Source organism: Papio anubis, chromosome 9 (assembly GCF_008728515.1).
Source record: "Papio anubis isolate 15944 chromosome 9, Panubis1.0, whole genome shotgun sequence".
Classification (NCBI taxonomy): domain Eukaryota; kingdom Metazoa; phylum Chordata; class Mammalia; order Primates; family Cercopithecidae; genus Papio; species Papio anubis.
Genome location: NC_044984.1, coordinates 1,166,835 through 1,189,047, shown reverse-complemented (window position 1 = coordinate 1,189,047; position 22,213 = coordinate 1,166,835). Strand labels below are relative to the sequence as shown.

General features: G+C 38.2%; 1 protein-coding gene across 16 annotated transcripts in view; it reads right to left on the bottom strand.

Annotated features, from left to right (window-relative positions):
* Positions 1–22,213, bottom strand: part of ERC1 (ELKS/RAB6-interacting/CAST family member 1) — a 535,673-nt gene that overhangs the window by 335,721 nt on the left and 177,739 nt on the right. For all 16 annotated transcript variants that reach the window (XM_009217664.4, XM_017945570.3, XM_017945565.3 and 13 more), the window contains 4 exons: positions 20,519–20,656; positions 19,138–19,278; positions 17,767–17,907; positions 11,161–11,354 (listed from right to left, as the gene is read on the bottom strand). In XM_009217664.4, the coding sequence (XP_009215928.2) occupies positions 11,161–11,354; positions 17,767–17,907; positions 19,138–19,278; positions 20,519–20,656 (614 nt within the window). The remainder of the gene's footprint in view (positions 1–11,160; positions 11,355–17,766; positions 17,908–19,137; positions 19,279–20,518; positions 20,657–22,213) is intronic.

Below are 22,213 nucleotides of genomic sequence, written 5' to 3'. Positions count from 1 at the left end.
CAATTTAAGATTTAAGGAAAAATATTTACAAGAATAAAGACTAAATACCTAGGTTTACATTTTCGGGTTACACTATGCAATAGATGCCTGAATATAATGTGATACTAACATCAATTAATATCATAAAGCCCATTTTCCCAATGAGATGGTCCAAAAGAAACCATTTTGGGTCAACCTAATAAACTCAGGATATAGGTAAAGCAGTCAAATATCTAATTTACAATTTATACTAGTAAATACATTCATTTGGTTACTACACATACATTTAAAATGAAATATATGACAAAATAATATTAATTAAGAAATACTATTTTCTCCTACTCCCACATTCAACAAAACAATTTTATTCACTCTCTTTGAACGTATTCTTAACATCAATTCACCAAGGATAGAAGATGCATCATAGTAAAAACTATTTTATATTACTGAGAAAGAAAAAAAGTTATACCAATTAGATTATACCATGCCATTTACTCGTATGTGTATCCAAATTTCAGAGATGTTAAAATACAAACATAAGGTCAGAACTGGCATTTCATTGTGACAAAAAGGAGAAAGGGAAAGTTATCTACACTTCTGTTTAATCTACCAATCTAAAAGTAATTAGACTGAATTACATTAAATTGTATAAGAATATTTTAGGCATATGAATGTACTTACATTTTTACAGAAGGAAAAGCATGTGTAAATATATATGTATGAATATATAAACATGTACATGTGTAAACATACTATGTACATATGAAAGAAACAAAAATATTTTCAATATAATAAATATCAAGGTATGGGAGACTACTGAATCTATCTTTTGAATTTCTAAAGGTCTGAATATTATGGGTAATGCTAAGACAAGGAAATGTGGGCCAGGCCCAGTGGCTCATGCCTGTAATCCCAGCACTTTAGGAGTCCAAGGCGGGCGGATCACGAGGTCAGGAGATCGAGACCAACCTGGCTAACATGGTGAAGCTCCGTCTCTACTAAAAATACAAAAAATTAGCCAGGCATGGTGGTGGCTGCCTGTAGTCCCAGCTACTCGGGAAGCTAAGACAGGAGAATGGCGTGAACCCAGGAGGTGGAGCTTGCAGTGAGCCAAGATTGTGCCACTGCACTCCAGCCTGGGCGACAGAGCGAGACTCCGCCTCTGTGAGATGATTAGACAGCAGAATGAGGAAAGAGTACTACTTCTCTTTTTTAACATATACACATTGGTCTCTCAATAATGTACAGTCACAGCACAGAATGTGATAGCTACTATTGGAAAAGCACAAGTAAAGGAAAGAGAGATTACTAGTGAAAGGAGGTCAGTAAAGTTTTCTTTTTGGAAAAAAGTAACAGTTAAAATAGGTCAGATTCCCACAAACAAATAAAGAGAACAAAACTTTTAGTCAAAGAGAAAAGAGTAAGAAAAGGCAGATAAGAAAAAAGCATTCATCTAAAAAATTCGACTTCTATTTTCAAGAAAACAGCAAATTCTTCTCAGACTATCAAGCCAACAACTGGTAATATCATTCTATAAACTAGTTCAAGTTTGCCAACACATTTTACAAGATTTATGAAAGATAAAACCCTCCATTTTCATTGTATAAAAATTTTAGAAACTACTTGTAAAATCTTTAAAAGAAAATTTAAAAACTCAAAAGGCAATAATCTTTAGGCATTAAGTTGAAGCCTAGCAGCTATTTTCCCAAATGCCATCAGAAAGGTTCTCTTTCTCTTACACATACACATGTGCAAATAACACTCCCAGATTAAAAATCACTACTGGCATGACAGGAAAATGACCTCATTCTTTGTGTTAAAAAAAAAAAAAAAGTTATGTAATCTGTTCATAAAATTTGGGCTAATCTTGTTCATTTTTGTTTTTAATCAAGGTTGTTCTTAGTATGCTCAGAATTTAGCCCAAATCCTATGAACAGATTACGTAACTTTTTTTTTTTTTGAGATGGGAGTTTCATTCCTGTTGCCCAGGCTGGAGTGCAATGGCATGGTCTCAGCTCACTGCAACCTCTGCCTCCCAGGTTCAAGCAATTCTCATGCCTCAGCCTCCCAAGTGGCTGGGATTACAGGTGCCTGCCACTACGCCCGGCTAATTTTTTTTTTTTTTTTTTTTTTTTAGTAGAGACAGGGTTTCACCATGTTGGTCAGGCTGGTCTCGAACTCCTGACCATAGGTGACCCACCCGCCTTGGTGGATCCCAAGTGCTGGGATTACAGGCGTGAACCACCACGCCTGGCCATAACATTTTTTTTTAACAAAGCCAGTTGTTTATAAATCAAAATACAGTTCCCTTAAAAACCATACTACAAATACAGACTAGGTTGTCTTGGTAGTCCACAAAATTAAAGTTTAACCATGATGTAAAAGCCAAGAGCTAATAGTGCTAGATGAGTGATATGGTTTGGCTCTGTGTCCCCACCCAAATCTCATGTTGAACTGTGATCGCCAGTGTTGGACGTCGGGCCTGGTGGGAAGTGACTGAATCATGAAGGTGGTTTCTAATGGTTTAGCATCATCCCCCTAGTGCTGTCTTGTGATAGAGTTCTCACGAAATCTGGTTGTTTGAAAGTCTGTAGCATCTCCCCCTTTGCTGGCTCTCTCCCTCCTGCCAGCCATGTAAAATGTGCCTGCTTCCCCTTTACCTTCTTATGATTGTAAGTTTCCTGAGGCTACTCCAGAAGCAGAAGCCTGTACAGCCCACAGAAACCTGAGCCAATTTTCTTTATTTTCTTTATAAATTAACCAGTCTCAAGTATGTCTTCATAGCAGCATGAGAACAAACTAATATAATGAGGTATGGAAAAGATGGTTAGCAAAGAACATAAAATTAACCACCACAAAGTAGAAAAAGTTACCTCCATCAAAACTACTCACAAGGCTAGCCCTAAGAATTTTATGTATATATGAACAACAAAACTGATCTCCAGTTCTCCTATCTTTCTCAGACTAATTGTCGCAGTGCGACACCCGGGCTTTCCCTCTGTATTCTGTGTCTCTGTACTAGAGTTGGAAGACCTGAAATTAGTATTAATAGTTTAGGATCCAAAATTACTTATTAGCTTTCCAACCAAATAACCTCCCAAGCTACTATCATTTAATATTGGCTTCAAAAACGGAAAGACCAAAGACTTAAGAGTCCAAAGTTCAGGGCTGGGTGCAGTGGTTCACCTCTGTAATAGTATCACTTTGGGATGCAGAGGCAGATGGATCACTCTAGCCCAGGAGCTCCAGACCAGTCTAGGCTATATGGCAAAAATCCATCTCTACAAAAAAATTACAAAAATTACGTGGGCATGGTAGCACGTGCCTCTAGTTTCAGCTACTCAGGAAGCTGAGGTGGGAGGATCACCTGAGCCCAGGAGGTCAAGGCTGCAGTGAGCTGTGACAGTGCCACTGCACTCCAGCCTGGATGAGAGTTTCTTTCTGATACTACTACATTCTGGGCACATGATAACTGGGATGACCAGCTTCTGTGGTATGGTAAGTAATACCTTCCAGTAGCGCTCAACCAGACCTTAAGGAACTAAAATTTCATCACCAGAATTTCTAGCCATTGGACAGGCTATAGACAAACACCAATGCTAGCATAATCTACAAATGAAATGACAACAGCTTCTGTATTGATGGAGTCTTACTCTCTTTGAGCCAGACGTAACCCTTTAACTGAGTCCAGACTGAGAGAAGCACTAAAAAGTACATGTGTAGAAAAACTGGCCCCTAGCAGCAAACAACCCACATACAGGCCAATTCCACAGTACCTGTCCTATACGTGGGCATTCCAGCATGTGGGAAAAGACTGTGGCCTCAGTAAGATCCTCCAGTGAACAGACTCTGGATCGTCTAGCTGTCTACAGCCTCCTCTTCTAGGAGGTGAGGTCATTAATGAAAACTGAACACCTGAAAAGGATTTCTTTTCAGGAAGAAGAGACAGACACTGGAATTGTTAGGCAAAAGACTCTGCTGCCTACTTATGTAATACAGGACCAGGCGTTTAACCTCAAACATCTGTATAACAAAAATCTAGGCCAGGCACAATAGTTCATTCCTGTAACCCCAGCACTTTGGGAAACCAAGGCAAGCAGATCACTTGAGGCCAGGAGTTCGAGACCAACTTGGCTAACATGGCAAAATCCCATCTCTACTAAAAATACAAAAATTAGCTGGGCATGGTAGTGTATGCCTGTATTCCCAGCTACTCAGAAGGCTGAGGCACGAGAATCACTTGAGCCCGGGAAGTGGAGGTTGCAGTGAGCCCAGATCATACCATTGCACTCCAGCCTGGGTGACAGAGGGAAAATCTGTCTTAAATATATACATAGAGAGAGACAGAGATAGAGATAGAGACAGAGAGAGAGAGAGAGAGAGAGAGAAGGAGAGAGCATGCGCGCTAGGTGTGGTGGCTCATGCTTGTAATTCCAGCACTTTGGGAGGCCGAGGCAAGGGGATCACTTGAGCCCAGAAGTTCAAGACCAGCCTGGACAGCATAGTGAGGCACCATCCCTACCAAAAAATCAAACTATTAGCTGGGCATGGTGGTGTGTGCCTGTGGTCCCACCTACTCAAGACACCAAGGTGGGAGGATCGCTTGAGGCTGGGAGGTCTAGGCTACAGTGAGCTGTGATCACGTCACTACACTCCAGTCTGAGCAAAAGAGTGACATTCTGTCTTTGGGGAAAAAAAAAAACAAAAAAACACCTGTATTAGAAAGCTTTCCAACACATACCCCCATCAACCCAAAAAGTCATGATGTAGAAGGGGTAGCTAAAATAAACAAATATAACTAAATAAATTACATTAAAATATTTGGATATCTTTCTTAGATTCAAAATACATTCCTCTTTAAGCAGTTGCCTAGTCGAAGGCGAAAATCTGCTATACGCATTCCTCTCAAAAGATGAAAGGGTGAGATCTGTTCTAGGCATTTGGGTGGCGGATGAGGTGGAGGCAGAGACCGAGGAAAATAAAGAGGACTAAAACAAAGGAAAAGCAGGACTGATACCTGAGTGGGCTGATTTGAAAAGAATGGCATAGAATAATCTATGACTGGTTTAACTCTTACCCTCAAATTACCACCTTATTTTAAAAAGAACCAAAATGGGCACAGTGAGGAAGTTATTCCTGATTTGGGGAAGTAATTAAAATACTAGGGAAATTATTTCTTGATTTGGAAGGTATTAGGTAGACAAAGAAACTCCAATTTGGTCAGGGCCCCTATGTTGTTCCTGCTTTCAGCAGCACTGATCCTTATTTGACTTATCAAAAAACGTTAACTCTTTTCAAAATGATGGCTTCCATTACAAAAAAAGGGGGGAGGGGAAATAAGTACATAATTATCTATATCCATTTGAATGCACTGGGTTGCAAGTAATGGAGAATCCTGACTCAAACTGGCTGAAACAGTCATAAATTGTCCTATCTCACGTCACAAGCAGCACAGAGGTAGTTTCAGGAATAGTCCGTTTCAGGTCCAGCTCTGCTGTGCTGGGATTTTGTTGACTGTCACTCTCTGGATACTGGTTTCATCTTAGGTTGGCAGAAGTAGCTGCAGCAATTACGGGTATCATATCCAGACAAGACAACGTTCAGGAGAAAGGGGTCCTCTTTCTTCTTGTGGGTCCTTCTTGTAAGAAAATCATTCCCAGAACACTCCCCGTGGCTTTTCCTTCAAATCAAAACGCACATACGCTCAACACGTGACTAGTCACTAAGAAACAGAATGCCATTCTCCTGATTGCCTTTAAAAATCCGTATCTACTTCTGGAGCCGAGGAAACAGGGAATTACACATACTTATGGTTGTGTTGGAAGGGGAAAATAGACAATTAAATGTTAAGGCAAAAGGGAGAAACTGAAGTTTAATGTATAAAATTAATTTTAAAAGTGGGTCTCAGATCTGCAAAGGCTGGGGCTAGGGCTGGGAAGAGATTTGCTGTAAAGGGGCAAAAGGGAACTTTTGGGGATGAGGAAATGTTCTGTTTGATCACGGTGGTAGTCATGTAAGTGTATAGATTTGTCAAACCTCAATCAGCTTAAAATGCGTGCATTTTATTGTATGTAAATTACACCTCAAAGTTGTTGAGGTTTTTTTAGGGGCTTCTGAGGACTTCTTACAGAGCCCCTCCTCCAAATCGCTGCTCGGGGACATCAGTAACTGTATCAGACAGGTCTTTCTTGACTATTCCATAAATAATCCCTCGGCTAAATTTCAAAACACACCCCTCCAAAAAATATACATCCATTAAAATCCTGGTTCATATATTCCCTCAAATCAGGAAATACAGTAAATCTACAATTCCTATTAATCTTTAGATCACACAATAAAAGACTCTATTATTCTTTGGATCACTGAAAATTTCTAACTTTGATAAACCAAAGGCAACCTTTGTTATCTAAATTATACGAAAATCAGATGGTTGCCATTCTCTGAATACAAGTTTTGAAGGGCATTATTGAATCTAACAATCTTATATTAGAGTAAAATTGAAGATTTCTGCTGCAAACACTAAGCTCTGTGAATCCATTAGTCATTATGGTATTAGAAAAAAGGTAACAAAGCACATTAAAAAGCAAAATTATAAGGCACAATACAATATATGGCACAGGGGAACAACGTTCCCAGTGTGTTGCTATAACATGGGCACATTCAGCTAAAAGGGACAGTATGAGTGAAAAAGCAGACAGCAAACAATTCTGTATCAGCCTCCAGTACACTTCTGAGTGCTATTTATTTTATTTTATTTTATTTTATTTTATTTATTTTTTGAGACAGAGTCTCGCTGTTGCCCAGGCTGGAGTGCAGTGGCGTAATCTCGGCTCACTGCAACCTCCGCCTTCTGAGTTCAAGCGATTCTCCTGCCTCAGCCTCTGGAGTAGCTGGGACTACAGGCATGCACCACTACACTTGGCTAATTTTTGTGGTTTTAGTAGGGATGGGGTTTCACCATGTTGGCCAGGCTGGTCTCGAACTCCTGACCTCAGGTGATCTGCCTGCCTCGGGCCTCTCAAAGTGCTGGGATTACAGGCTGAGCCACCGTGCCCAGTCACTCTAAGCATTTTTAACATTATACCAAAGAAAAGCCTACTCACTATTAATCTAAATAGAAACTCTAATATGCTCATTTTAGGAGAGAAATTCTCAGTTACATTCAGGGTTCCTGAGGTTAATCTAAATTTATCTACTTACCTAACGACTTTTCAAGCTCTGATGTGTTTGTTTTTTTCTATACTATCCAGAACCACCAGATAATGACTTTTCTGAAATATTAACTTCTGTACGTTACAGTGCCCAGTTACTCCATCAAACATTAATCTAGATGGTGCTTGTGAAGGTAGTTTGCTGACATAATTAAAGCCTCTAATCAATTTAAGTAAAAAAGACTATCCTAGATAATCCCAATGGGCATAAATGAATCCTTTGGAAAGACTTTAAAACAGGGCTGAGGTTTCCCCAAGAGAGAAAAGAAATTCTGCCTGTGGACCACAGCTTTGGCTTGTGCCTGAAACAGGTTCCATCCTGCTCATGATCTTCTCTTCCTGTAGCCTCCACAGGGATTTCAGTCTTGTTTAGCCAGCCCCACGATTTTACAAGACTATTCTCTGCAATAAATATCTTAATATATGTAGGTATATATTACTATATGTACAAATACACATATATATCTCATAATACATGTATGCTTCTGTGTGTGTTTATATATGAGTGTGTGTATATACGTATTTATCTGTGTGTGTGTGTGTGTGTGTGTATATACACACCCTACTAATTCTGCTTCTCACTGGATTCCAACTAATATGCACCACAGTACGGAATGTGAATTTAGAAGTACTACTTCTTAGATTTAATTGGGGAAATATTTTATATTTATAGATGTATTAGTGGGCTTACCCAATCCTCTTTTTAAAATTTCAGGGGGTCAAGAGAGTAGTACAACACTAAATCATCTTCTGACAAGAACTACTATTTTCTGTAACAGCCAACATGGGAAGGAACTATTCACTTATTTCTTTCGATCACAAACAACAGGCCTGGGAATCCTTCATAATACAATCTGAACCATTTAATATTGGAGATCCTTTTTTAAGAAGCACTATAAAATGCAAAGAATAGTAAGGATTTTCTTGAGTTCAATTATTGTAACAGTCTCCTTTTATTTTTGCACTTAGTGAGTAGCTGAACACCCTTAAGAAATTAATTCTACATGCTGAATCTACAGTGTGGCACTACAGTTACATTAGTTGAGGATCTATTTAAGGAGTATTCCAGCATAAGAACAACTAAATAAAAGGTGGGCTAGAAACAAAGACTAAAACAATTACAACCAGCATTATCAGAACTTTACCAGAATGAACACAGACCGATTTTATCAAAAAGTAAGGTACCTAAACAGGTATAGTTCAACTTGACGTATAATCAGCTGTTCTTTAATTCTGATCAAGCACAATTCCAAACAAGCCCCAGGAGTAGCAAGAGCAGCAGCAGCAATTCACTCTAGTGTAAGACTGTAGCCTTACATAACGCTCACTGTCCCAGGAAGTCCCGAACCAAATCCCCGATGGTACAGGGACAGAAACCTGGCATGGAGGGTACAATCTGTAGGAGACTGGCTTTCTGAGAAACAGCCACGGACAAGGGGCAGAAGGAGCATACACATATAAACACACAGACACCAAAAACCCCAATAGAACAGGACCATGATAAAACAAAAAGAAAAATGAAGAAACTCAAATGATAAATTACAGGGAGCCAGACACACACACAGGAAATAGTGAAATGGTAACACAAGAAGCAAATGATTAGTAAGAAACACAGTGGCCACACACGTGCAAATCAGTACTAAATCTGGGAACAAGAGATAAAATATAATCCCAACTGTCTTTGACAAAGAATGCACTGATTATCTCCTAAAACAAGCAGAGCTCAGTTTATAAAAGTCGCATTCAAGGGCATAAGTGAAAACTACAATCTACCTTAGTTTGTAAGCAAGCCATAATACTAAATATAACCACTTCTACTTAAGACATTGGGTCCAGACGGGGTAAAAGAATAAATCACCTAAGGGTAGGCAGCCTTCAAATAACAGTTGCCAGGAAGTCCAAAAAGAACATAACTAACCTTGGCGGAATAGAAAGAAAATTCATTTGGAATTTACAAACCCCATTCGATTAGCCCTGGCTCAACCACTGTGTCACTTCAGCAATAACTTCTCTGGGCCTCGGTTTCCTCTTCCATAAAATGCCATGCTAGATCACTTTCACAAATTCTATGATTCTACTGTTTATTTAACATCTTAAACTATGTTACCAAGTAACAAATTACAAAGCTGGTAGCAAAAGCTGAGTTATGAAAGCTGTTTCCTCTTTTTTTTTTTTCCTCCAGTAGCCAAGAAACTGTGTTAAATCCTAAAACAAAATTATAATGCTATAGGGCCAGAGGACAGAAATGTACAGTGCTTTTTCCAACTTTTATAAGAGTTACATTCTGTGGAAAGAGTAAATCATTTACAACTCTTTCTCAAAATGCGAGAAATATAGTGACTAATAAAAGCTGCTATTTGGTGTGCTTTGGATATCAAATACAGACTTGGTCCTATTTCTTACTCTCCTTCGGTTCACATCCATCTCCCAAAAATCAATATTGGCGCCAAAAATGAATCAAAAACGTTTCCAAGCAAGCTGCCTGGAATAGCAAGCAGTAATTTCAAATGTAAATTTCTTATAAGAAATTAAACCATAAAACTTATTCAAGGAATTTCTTTCCTGAAATATATTTAGTGGGAAGTCACTAATCAATCAAAAGCACCACATTTTAATATCTATGCAGTACTGCTGCAGATTCCAGGCCTTTCCATAAGCAAAGAGAGGCATGTATTCAAGTAAGTGCATAAGGGGTGAGGGGGTATATACACATGCATGCATGTGTGTGTTGCGAGGAAGGGTGCAGTATACAAATGAGGACAAAACAAACGCACATAATCTAATCTTGAGGCTATTTTAATTTTAAAATTCTGACTTAAAAAATTTTATCCATATGTCTTACCCAGAACTGAACAAAATGAGTAGAGTTAATATCAAAATAAAAGGAAGTAAGTGACCAGGTAATCAGTCCGTGTTATTTACGCTTTCAGTACAGTGAAGGAGAACTGTGAAGGTTAGACTTCATAGTTTTGGTTTCTTGAAAATTAAAATTCTATGACTACAGAATAGGAAAAAATAATAACTTCAGAGGACAATATCAAGTCTACCACTAACCCCAAAACTTTAAAACTTAGTAAAAAATTTATGGAAGTACTCTAACACTTCTCAGCCTTCAAGATCATTAAAAAAATATATTCTTAAGGATCAGTCCCCAAAAGGCCAAGTAGATTAGTGACGCCGTTCTGTCACTGTCAGTCTTTCTGGCTGTTCAGAATATAGGTGATCAATAAAGTTCTACTGGCAGAGTTGTTTCTGCATACTTTTAAATTTATATTAAATATGTGGTGTAAAAGAAGAGGTCAAGAGGCACATGCTTGACCTTTAGCATAAAATAGTAAGAAAACACACCAAAAAAATTCTAGGAGACCTGTCTGCCTAGATCTGTTCAAACACAGAATATTTTAAAGAATTCCAAGTCAGAGACAGCTTCATAAAAAACACATTCGTGGCTCCTAAATTGTCCTCCAAGTGTCTCTCCTCCTAATTTTGATCTAATGCACTGAAGTAACAGTTTGTTTTTCAACAATAAAAACTGTGCAAAGTCTAAAAATTTATAGCCCAAGAGAGCATTAGCTCAACAACAAAGGTCTAAACCAGTGATAAAAGATTAACTCCTTATGCTTGAGGATCATTTGGTCATTACATACAGAAATTAAAAAGTAGACATCTGTCCTCTCTTGATTTGCCAGTAAAAAAAAAAACTTTAATTTTAAATTAATGAATACTTTCTCTTTTGCCAATCAATGATGTTACAGTCCACAGCTTCCCAGTTTATTCCCATTCTATGTTGCCTTTTAGATACCGCAACAGAGAACGTACACTGACCTAGAGAAAAATGCAGCTAATACAGCAATAGCAAGAACTCGAGAACCTAAATTCAGAGTCAGATAGTGAAAAAGTATGTCCCCAAAAGTGTACTTTTAACACCATACTTTAACCTCACGAGTCCCAATCAGCTTCCCTTTCTTACCTTTCCAACTCAGCTATCTTCTTATCTTTGTCATTCTTCTCATTTTCCACCTCCTTCAAGATTTCTAAGAGTCGATCAACTTCTGCCTGGGCCTTGCCAGATTCATCTTTGTACCTGGTGATCTCTGTCTCCAAGTGCTGTATACGGTCACTCATCTCTGGACTGGCTCTGGCTTCCAGTGCCGCCTCATGCGCCTACACAGAGAAGCATTTCAATCCTATCAGATACACGCAGGTGGCAACGGGCAAACCATGTCCCAAATAATGATTTATATTCCAATTTAAGTACAGAATTGTCAAATACCTAACAGCTAGTTTGCAATTTATAAGGTCTTTATCTGCTTAAGTATTATATAGACAAGTATTAGTAATAAATGGAGAACTATCTTAGGTTCCAAGTAGATTAGTTGTTTTCAATAATACATCTCTGAATATTATTAAATCAAAAATCATCGTAAGCCAAAAGATGCTGCAGAGTTTACTGAGACAAACTAACAAGTCATTGGACTGTTGTTATTGATCCCTCCAAGATAATACCAAAAGGCTACACCAGGGACTCACTGCTGATTGTATAGCCAGACCAGTGCAGAGACCTAATTCCCACTAGACCCTAACTTCCATTTCCATTTCCTAGATGCTGCTTTACCTAACGTGTGAATCACATGGCCTTGGGCATGTAGAGTCATACAGATACTGTGAGTGTGATGCCATAAAAATGTGAGTTAGGTTAAGAAAATAGCTGCTACCATCACACAGGTACCTCCCTCATGCAAGGACTAGAGAATTTACAAAATAACATGGGACAAACAAATGAATTCAGAAATCAAGAACCACACTTAAGGATGGGCTCTGTGGCTTGAGCCTGTAATCCCAGCACTATAGGAGGCCCAAGCAGGGGGACTGCCTACAGCCACAAGCTGAAGACCAGCCTGGGCAATACAGCAAGGCCCCATCTCTATTGGAAAAAAAAATTGTTTAAAAAAATTTTTTTCTAAAAGAACCACACTAAGATCTGAGAAAAAAATTTTTATTCAGGATCCTATAAAAGTCAATTAATATTATTAATGCATTCTGGAATACAATACAGTTTCAATAATTACAAACTAATTTTCAAGTCCTTAATTGTCTTCTGGAATCTCTAAAGCCATGTATATATAACGTATTTAATAAGAAGACAAAAGCTGTTTTATTTTTTTCTTATTCAATAGACAATATATTTAGTCCCTTAAAATGGTGTGAAAAACTATTAAAGGAGAAAATATATATTCTTAGGAAATATTTCAGAAAGCTCTGAAGCAAAGTACCTTGAGTAAATGAGAAATGTTTATATAAATTGTATTAAAACGCTTGGTGAAAGTAACAGCTACACTTTTAAAGACAAGTTATTTCCTAAGTTTATTTGTTTAAGGCTTCACACATGTAGAAAAAATCTTTTATCTGTCTTAAATATAGGCTTCCCTAACACTTAACCGTGATATACATATGAAGTATATTTTAAGAAACAAAAATCATGTAAGTTTGGAAGGTAAGAAGAGATCACTGTTCTGCACTGAATGTTGCCCAATGTCTAAAATCAGTTGTTTCACATGGTTTCTGTTTTTGAGTTGTTAATTGTAGGAGGGAAATTCCTGTAGCAGTCAATCCTTCATGGGCGGGAGAAGGCTACAAATATATCTAATAGAAAAGGCGAGAGGAAAGAGGAGTATAAGGAGTACCAAGATCAGGAGATATTTCAATAGAAAGCTGATCATATTACACATAAAGAGAGGGGACAACAAAGGGGAAGAGATTGAAGATGCAAACAAAAGCAGAAGTAACTGAGAAAACTCTTAGTATCCACAAAGAAAGAAGGTGATGAAATAGACAACAGGAGGCAGCTTGATGTAGGGGCACAAAGACGACTGTGTAAACAAACGTGAAGGCCAGCTGCTATTTAATGTCACTGAGATAACTCTGATTTGTAATAATTCATCATAAATTATTTACTACAACTCCACAAATATAACTACTGCATATCAGCATTCTGGGCCTTCATACATGCTAGTGAGTCCTTACTTTGAGGTCTCAGCTTAGAAAGTATCACTTCTGTTAGGAGGTACTCCATGACCTGGACCTAGGTTAGTTCTCTTTGATATAAGCTTCCCTCACACCATGTGATTTACTACAATTACCTTCGTAAGTGTCTATCTTCCTGATAGAGGCTATAAATTATATGAGTCAAGGGACAGGTCTGTCTTGTCCACCACTATATATCCTCCGTGCACAGTGTGGTGACTGTCAGAGTAAAAACTCAATTATTTGTAGAAAAAATGAATACACAAAAGCAGTAGGCTAGTTTCCATTTGATTTAAAACAGTCCCTAGGTCTAAACGGCAGGAAAAGAAAAATGACTGGGAAGAGGAGAAATTAATCAGTAATTAAACATAAGTGCACGATTAAATGTAGCCAGAAGATGATTAAGAATATCAAATGAGGCCAGGTGCAGTGGTTCGCGCGTCCAATCCCAGCACTTTGGGAGGCTAAGCTGGGAGAATTCTTTGAGCCCAGGAGTTCAACACCTGCCAGGGTAACATAGTGGGACCTCGCCTCTACAAAAAAATAATAAAATAATAACAATAAAGATAATAAAAGAATACTAAATGACAATCTTTAAAGACAAAATAAATCAAGCTAAAAAAAAAAAGATACTATAAACCTTCCCTTCCCTTATGACAACAAATTCTATATCAGAGTAGTTTACATCTAAACTCTTGCTGAGTTAATTTGTACTTTAAAATAAAATTCTAAGAAATTTAAACCACCTTAACGATCTTTACAACTTTATAAATTATAATACAAACTCCAAAAAAGGCATTATTTTTCAAATCAGTGTTATCAACATCCCTTTAAAATGGACTTCTAAGCCAGGTGCAGTGGCTCACGCCTGTCACCCCATCACTTTGCGAGGCTAAGGTGGGTGGATCACCTGAGGCCAGAAGTTTGAGACCAGCCTGGCCAACATGGCAAAACCGTGTCTCCACTGAAAAGTACAAAAATCAGCCAGGGGTGGTGGTGCACACCTGTAATCCCAGCTACCTGGGAGGCTGTGGCACGAGAATTGCTTGAACCCGGGAGGTGGAGGCTGCAGTGAGCCCAGATTGTGCTACTGCACTCCAGCCTGGGCAAGAGTGAGACTGTCACACAAATAAATAAAAATAAAATGGTTTTCTAAACTGTGGAATATGACATTGAATTCAAGATGTAAGTATTTCTTCTGTCCACAGAGTCACTTATCATGGTATCAACATGAAAGGCATTTTCTGGATGAAGGTGTTTAATTTCATGGCTTCACTTTCTTCTCTCCTTTCTTACCCATTAAGTTCTAACTATACGTTAACCTATGCTTTAAAAATGCACATCATCTATACACCTTGCTTTTAGAATGTGAAAAGGTCAAGAAGATTCAGAAGCAAAAGCTACAAACTTTAGTGAAATAACAACATTTGTATAAAATGTCACCTTTGGACAAGAGAAGCTGACGTAACAGTGAATAATCCTCCTTAAAATACTGAGTTAAAGGTTAAGCTCTCCATCCACAGGCCTTGTTCTACTGAAAAATACCTACCTTTAACATTATTAAAACCTCAGTACTCATACTCATACACTGGAGGCAGATTTTGTTCTTTCATATTTCATACATGTTATAGTAAAACATGTAAGATTGCAAAACCATGCAGATAATCATATTCCCATAGAAATCAACATTTTCACCACATAAGCTATTTAATGAGAAAGTAAACACTAAGACAAGTTTTTTCCTTATTCAATAAACAACAAAACATATTCAGTCCCTTAAAATGGTTTCAAAAATTATTAAAGGGGTAAACATACATACTTAGGAAAGCTCTGATTCAAAGTACCTTGGGTAAAAGAGAAATGTTCATGTAAATTTTGTTAAATGCTTTGTGGAAGCAACAGAGGTACTTTCAAGATTAAGTCCTCTACCAATTTCTTTTGTTTCAGGTTTCATCAGTTGTCAAAATTCAGTTGCTAAGCATGGCCTTTATAAAAGACTCTATTGGCAGATACATGATTTAATGTGTTAGCAAAACTGTACCCTAAACTGGTGTGTCTAAAAGCCACAACATGGTGGAAATAAAAGCAACGAGAAGCAGTCCTGAATTAATTAACTCACTAGGAACAGAACAAAGCAAAAGCAGCAGAAACGCAAACACTTTCCAAAGTATGAGGAAAAATTTTGGTCTTAGAGAACGTTTTCTATTTTGTAGTCACCTCAATATACTTCAGAGAGGAATCATTTAAAAAAAAACAACAAACCTACGGTTCCTGTTTCGGGAAGGGAGAGATGAGAAGGTTAAGTATATTCATTTATCTATAGGGTGATAAAAATGTCATTCACACAAAAGCCAGAAAAAAACTATCAACTGAGACTTTATGGCAACACCTGGCGAGGCCACTCGCTGGCTTGGATGAGAGGCTCCACACTATTACAGGATGCTGAAGACAGTAAGAAGCATCAGGGAGAAAAGAAGACAGAAAAGTAGAGAAAATGGTTTTAAGAGTAGGATAATCAAGGGAAAGAAAATTAATGGTTAAAAATATTTTTAAAAGCTTCAACAACAAAAATCAGAGTATAGAAATAAGTATTTCACTCTACAAGGAAAAAAAAAAGAATTAAGCATTTTTAAAATTCTGATAACTCAAGGCTGAGCATAGTGGTCTTGCTCCCAGCAGTTTGGGAGGCCATGGCAGAAGGATCTCTTGAGGCAGAGGTTTGAGACCAGCCTAGGCAACATGGCAAGACCTCTCCATTTTAAAAAACAAAAGGCCGGGTGTGGTGGTTCACGCCTGTAATCAAAGCACTTTGGGAGGCCAAGGCGGGTGGATCATGAGGTCAGGAGTTCAAGACCGGCCTGATCAACAAGGTGAAACCCCGTCTCTACTAAAAATACAAAAATTAGCCAGGCGCAGTGGCACACGCCTATAAACCCAGCTACTATGGAGGCTGAGGCAGGAGAATCACCTGAGTCCAGGAGGCAGAGGTTGCAGTGAGACGAGATGGCGCCACTGCACTCCAACCTGGGTGACAGAGTGAGACTCTGTCTCAAAATTAACTTAGCCAGGTGTTGTGGCATGGGTCTGTTGTCCCAGCTCTTCGGGAAGATGAGGCAGGAAGATCACTTAAACCCAGAAGTTTGAAGTCACAGAAAACTATGATTATGCTACTGCACTCCAGCCTGGACGACACAGCAAGACCCTGTCTCCAAAAAAACAAAGAAAAAAAGACCAAAAAAAATCTGGTATCTCAAAAGTTGAGTTTCAATCCTTTCCTTAATAAATTCTGAGGACATTATCTCATACTGAAGACATGGAATGCCAATATTCAGATACAGGATATAAATTCTTAAGCTATAAATAGGTCAAAAATAACTTCAATTATCATTACCTCAAGACCAGTCATTTCCCACTCCAAACAAAACAGAGAAGAAATCTACTTTAAAAATGTCAATGATAGGCACAGGCTTTTGAATATATGTAAACTAGAACACTAATAATACACCAGTAATAGTTTCCAAGAAGAAAATATGCCAAATAGTCCTTCATGTACATCTACACATAAGCTGTAAACCAAAAAACAGACCCTAATGTAGAAGGTGAAGATAACAAAATTCTAGGCCTCATAAGCTGCTATGAAAAACTAAAAGTATAACAAGTAAAAAAAACTTTCTGACAACATGTGCCCTGTCTTTTAAAAAAAAATGTTAGGAAATTAACATTCTCCAAAATGAGATAAAATCTGAAACAGGATATTTAACAATTGTTCTGAGTCTCAGATCTTACTACAAAGGTTAAATTAGAAAATGCACTCTCGCTTATTCTTCTTTTTTGTGTATGTGAGATGGAGTTTTGCTCTGTCGCCCAGGCTGGAGTGCAGTGGCGTGATCTCGGCTCAATGCAACCTCTGCCTCCTGGGTTCAAGCGATTCTCCTCCCTCAGCCTCCTGAATAGCTGGGATTACAGGCCCGCACCACCACGCCTGGCTAATCTTTTGTGTGTTTTTAGTAGAGACGGGGTTTCGCCATGTTGGTCAGGCTGGTCTCGAACTCCTGACCTCATGATCCGCCCGCCTCGGCCTCTCAAAGTGCAGGATTACAGGCGTGAGCCACCGTTTTCTCTTTTTTTACGAGATGGGGTCTCACTCTGTGGCACAGGCTGGTGTCCAACTCCTGACATAAGTAATCCTCCCACCTCAACCTCCCAAGTAGCTGGAATTACAGGCACGAGTTACCACATCCGGCAGAAGTCTGATTCTAATGGAAGAAAAATGTCAGGTAACTGAGATTTTTACACTGTGGTCTCGTATTTCACCCACGAGGGAGCTGCATGTTTTAATTTTTCTCTGAACTGTCAATTTTCAAAGACTTGGGGGATTATCTTGAATAAAATAAAGTAGGATAAGAATGCTAAGATAATTAATTCAGATATACATGGTATTTTAAAGTTTGGGGGATTATTACTCCATTGGTAAATTATTTCATATAAACATGCCAAGGCTATGCTCTTATTTAAAGCAAAGCAAAAAAAAATGTGAAAAATTTTCTTTAACCTTTTTCAATTGTGATTCCATTTTCAGACACTCCTCCTTCTTCTGCTCCAAAGCGATCTCTAGTGTCTTAAGCCGTGAGTCCTTTTTCAGTCCTGAGGACGCCAGAGAAGAAGCATGCTCTTTCAGATCCAGAAGTGAAGCCTAAAAGAAGCAACACACATCTAGAATAAATAACTATAAACAAAATAGAGATTTAAAATTTTAAATTTATCGTGGTAGCTGTAATTTCCTTTCCATTACCAAATGCTGACATATTTCCATTTCAAGGAAATTCATCATGAAATATAAAACAATATTAACTCTAGCTTTCAACTCTTAACAAATAAGATGGATTCTCAAGAAATACCAATTGAACAGTGATTTAAAGAGTTCTGTCAATACATACCCATTCTACAAAATAAACCAAAGTAGATCAAGCTTTGTGAATGTAAGTAGTCAAACCTCAGTAGCTACATTAACTTAAACAAAAAACATTTTTCGGCCAGATACTTGTAATCCCAGCATTTTGGGAGGCTGAGGCAGGGGGATCACTTGAGGCCAGGAGTTCAAGACCAGCCTGGGCAACATAGCAAGACCCTGTCTTCACAAAAAAAAATTTTTTTTACCTTAGCTGGGCATGGTAGTGCACACGTATAGTCCCAGCTACTTGGAAGACTGACATAGGAATATCCCTTGGGCTCAGGAGTTCAAGACTGCAGTGAGCTATGATAATGCCATTGCACTCCAGCCTGGGCAACAGAGTGAGACGCTATCTCTTAAAAGAAAAAAATAAATAAATCACATTTTTCCCTATTAAAAGAAAAATTCTATTAGGAATTTAAACTTCCATAACATTTCCTAAAGATATCAGAAAGAAAATCCACAGAAAGATGCTACAGTTCATGCATTATCACCATCTGATTACACAGCATGAGGCATCTTTGCTCTTCAGGTCATATTAACAGGATTCTCCAAAAGCAAGATTCAAGTAGATTAAGTCACCCAATTTAATAGCTGTTGTGTTCTTTGATAGTTGGTATACACAAAATTTCCTTCTTTTGCATATTCCTTTTATCTGTCAACTTTCGTATCTTTAGCACACTATTTCTCCAAATGTATCTGAGCTTCAGTTACTTTAGGTCTATAAAAATATTAGTAAGTAAAAAACCAACATAAAATATAGTAACACTTAGAAAATGAACGAACCAATCCACTACGTCTCTGCAAAGCATTCTGAAATATTCCTTAAGGTATTCACAAAAAGCCTGCTAAAAGAATATTAAGAAAATTTTCCATCGAATACTTTTGTACATGCATTATGAAAACACCAACAACATGCAGACACGTGCAATGATTAAGCAAACAAACTAATTCCATTTTGGTGAGCTTAACCTCTTTCTCTGAAAGGTCGCCTTGCAATAGGCTGACTTTTTCCTTCAAGTCTTTAAGATCTTTCTTGTAGTTATCAATTTCCTCTTGCTTCTCTCGCTCATCTCTGTCCCTCTGCTCCTTTAAGCGTTCAATTGTCCGCTCCTGATGAGAGAATAAATCAAGATGTGAGGAAATTCCCTTTTGCACTTATATGACTGTAATTCTGCTATTAGCTGATAAAATTTCAAACTTCTATGTTCAAAAGACAATGGTAAGTTTTTAAAGAATCCACTTTTTTTTTTGAGATAGAGTTTTGCTCTTGTTGCCCAGGCTGGAGTGCAATGGCATGATCTTGGCTCACCGCAACCTCCGCCTCCTGGGTTCAAGTGATTCTCCTGCTTCAGCCTCCCAAGTAGCGTGCCACCACACCTGGCTAATTTTGTATTTTTAGTTGAGACGGGGTTTCTCCATGTTGGCCAGGCTGGTCTCGAACTTGTGACCTCAGGTGATCCGCCTGCCTTGGCTTCCCAAAGTGCTGCAATTACAGACATGAGCCATAGTGCCCAGCCAGAATACACTTTCTAAATAATTCATCCTTCTTATTCATCTTGCCATAACAAGGACGTAGCTTTATTCATTTCAGTCCCAAGGTTTCTTTTCTTATAATCTCAACTGGTATTTGAGTATTCTTTTGGAATATTTCCGTTTATTCAATTTCCAGGTAACTAAAAGCTTACATATACACCCTAAGGGCAATAACTATCAAACATTTCTTCTCTATATATTACTCACATGTCGCCTACAAGGCAATGGAAACAACTCACAACTCACACACCAAAAAGGGGGAATGGGAAAGATGTTGATATATTGAGTTTAAAATATAAAGGAAGGTAAAGAAAAGAGAAATCATCAGAACTTTCTGTCAACAGATACTCAAGAAGTTTGAAAATCAGAGCAATTTGGCCAGGTGCAGGGACTCATGCCTGTAATCCCAACACTTTGGGAGGCCGAGGTGGGTGGATTACTTGAGGTCAGGAGTTCAAAACCAGTCTGGCCAACATGGCAAAACCCCGTCTCTACAGAAAACACAAAAGATTAGTTGGGCATAGTGGCTCATGCTTGTAATCCCAGCTACTTGGAAGGCTGAGGCAGGACAATCACTTGAAACTGGGGGGTGGAATTTGCAGTGAGACAAGATCACGCCACTGCCCTCCAGCCTGCGCACAGAGTGGGACTCTATCTTAAAAAAAAAAAAAATTTTCCCCTTCACACTACATATGTCAGCAAGAGCACACGGCAGTTCTTTTCCCTTTTGCCCACAGGGATTTCTTTTGTATTCTACACCCAGTCTTAGATTAATGAGAACGCAGAAAACGCGTGTGGAGTCGGGACAGTCACTCACTTTCTCTGCAAGGGCCTCCTCCAAAGTTGTCAAGGCAGTGTCAGTGTTGGTGGTGTCGGCCTGCAAGGATTTGACCCGCTCTTTCAAGCTGCTCATCTGCTTTTCCTTATCTCTAAGCTGCTCTTGAAGATTTTCAATCTAAATGCACATAAATATTTAAGGGAAAAGAGAGGACATTTATAAAAACACAGCAGCACAATCAAAATCATTTCAATTTGAAAACAGTTCAGGGTTGTCTGTGTGTGTGCGTTCTGTAGAAATCATTTAATCCTAAGAGTTTCAGAATTACATGCAAAACCTTAAATTTGTAGGCAAATTGAATTTGTAGGAATTTGTAGGCAAAACAAAAAAAAAGGTACACACATGTATGGACACACACACACACACATGCACTCACACACATATACACAAATCCCTAACAAAATAAGAAAAGTAGCTAGCAGAAAAGATCCAGTATAGAGATGGCCACGTAGAGAGGAAAGCCATGAGGACTAGAATTACTTCTAATATGACATTGTAAATGCCAAGAGGGATTCCTCGACAAAGAATAAAGGGAGGACAGAGAATAGAGCAGCTAAACAGCGAGAAAGACAAATCAGCTATATAAAGAAAAGGCTGTTCTTAAAGGCTAGTGTTATGTTAGTTTTATATCATCTTTTATCTAAGCAGCAAACATTTTCACAGCCATTCATTCATACATACATGTATTCATTTACTTATATCATCTTTTATCTAAGCAGCAAACATTTTTGTGACCATTTATTCATATACACTTACATGCGCTCATTTACTCAAAAACCATTTGTTGAATTCTTTATTACATGCCGGACACAACGGATATGAAGAAAAATGAATAGGTTCGTTTTTATTCCACTATGAGATAAGAAAATGCATCATTACACAGCTGAAGCCAAGCTATAGAAGAGGTGTGTACCAACCTAAGGAGCACAGACACTTGTGTACCAACCTAAGAAGCAAAGACTTTATTCCAGAGAGAGGGAAACATTAGAGATTTTTAAGCACAGAAATGGCCTGGCCAATTCTGTACTTTAAATAAATAACAGTGCCAGTGTTGGCAGTGTCAGCATGCAAGGACCCGACCCATTCTTTCAACAAAAATTTAAGAGGACTTCGCATATAGACATCGAAAACCATTAGAGTTTGTATCAGTTCAGGCAAGATTATGGGGACTAAACATACTACGAGATAACATTGTGGAAATAGCGCGTTATCACTCAAGTACAAGGAGACTCAAGTACGATAAAAAATTATTATTCAAGTATAATTAAAAAATCAAGCAAAACTATGAGGCAATTCTAAGGAGCTATCCTTAATAAGCTAAAGGAAAATTATAAATAAACCAACTACTCACAAAGTTCATTCATTCACTATATACACAAGTTCAAATTCCCGCCATAGATCAGGCACTTTTCCAGTTGCTGAGGAAACAGAGCAATGAAAACAGACCAAATTCCTGCCTTCATGGAGCTTACATTCTAGTAAGGTAGATAAATGAATGATGGAAGGAGGGAGGGAGTGACTGAAGAAATGAATGAATCAATATAGCGTAGGGCAGAGATAAGTTCTACGGAGAAAAATGAAGCAGGAGAACATAACCACTGTCTCCTCCTGAGCTGACACTAGAACTACCTGATTTTTCTACATGGTTTTCAAAATGCAAGATAAACATTATCT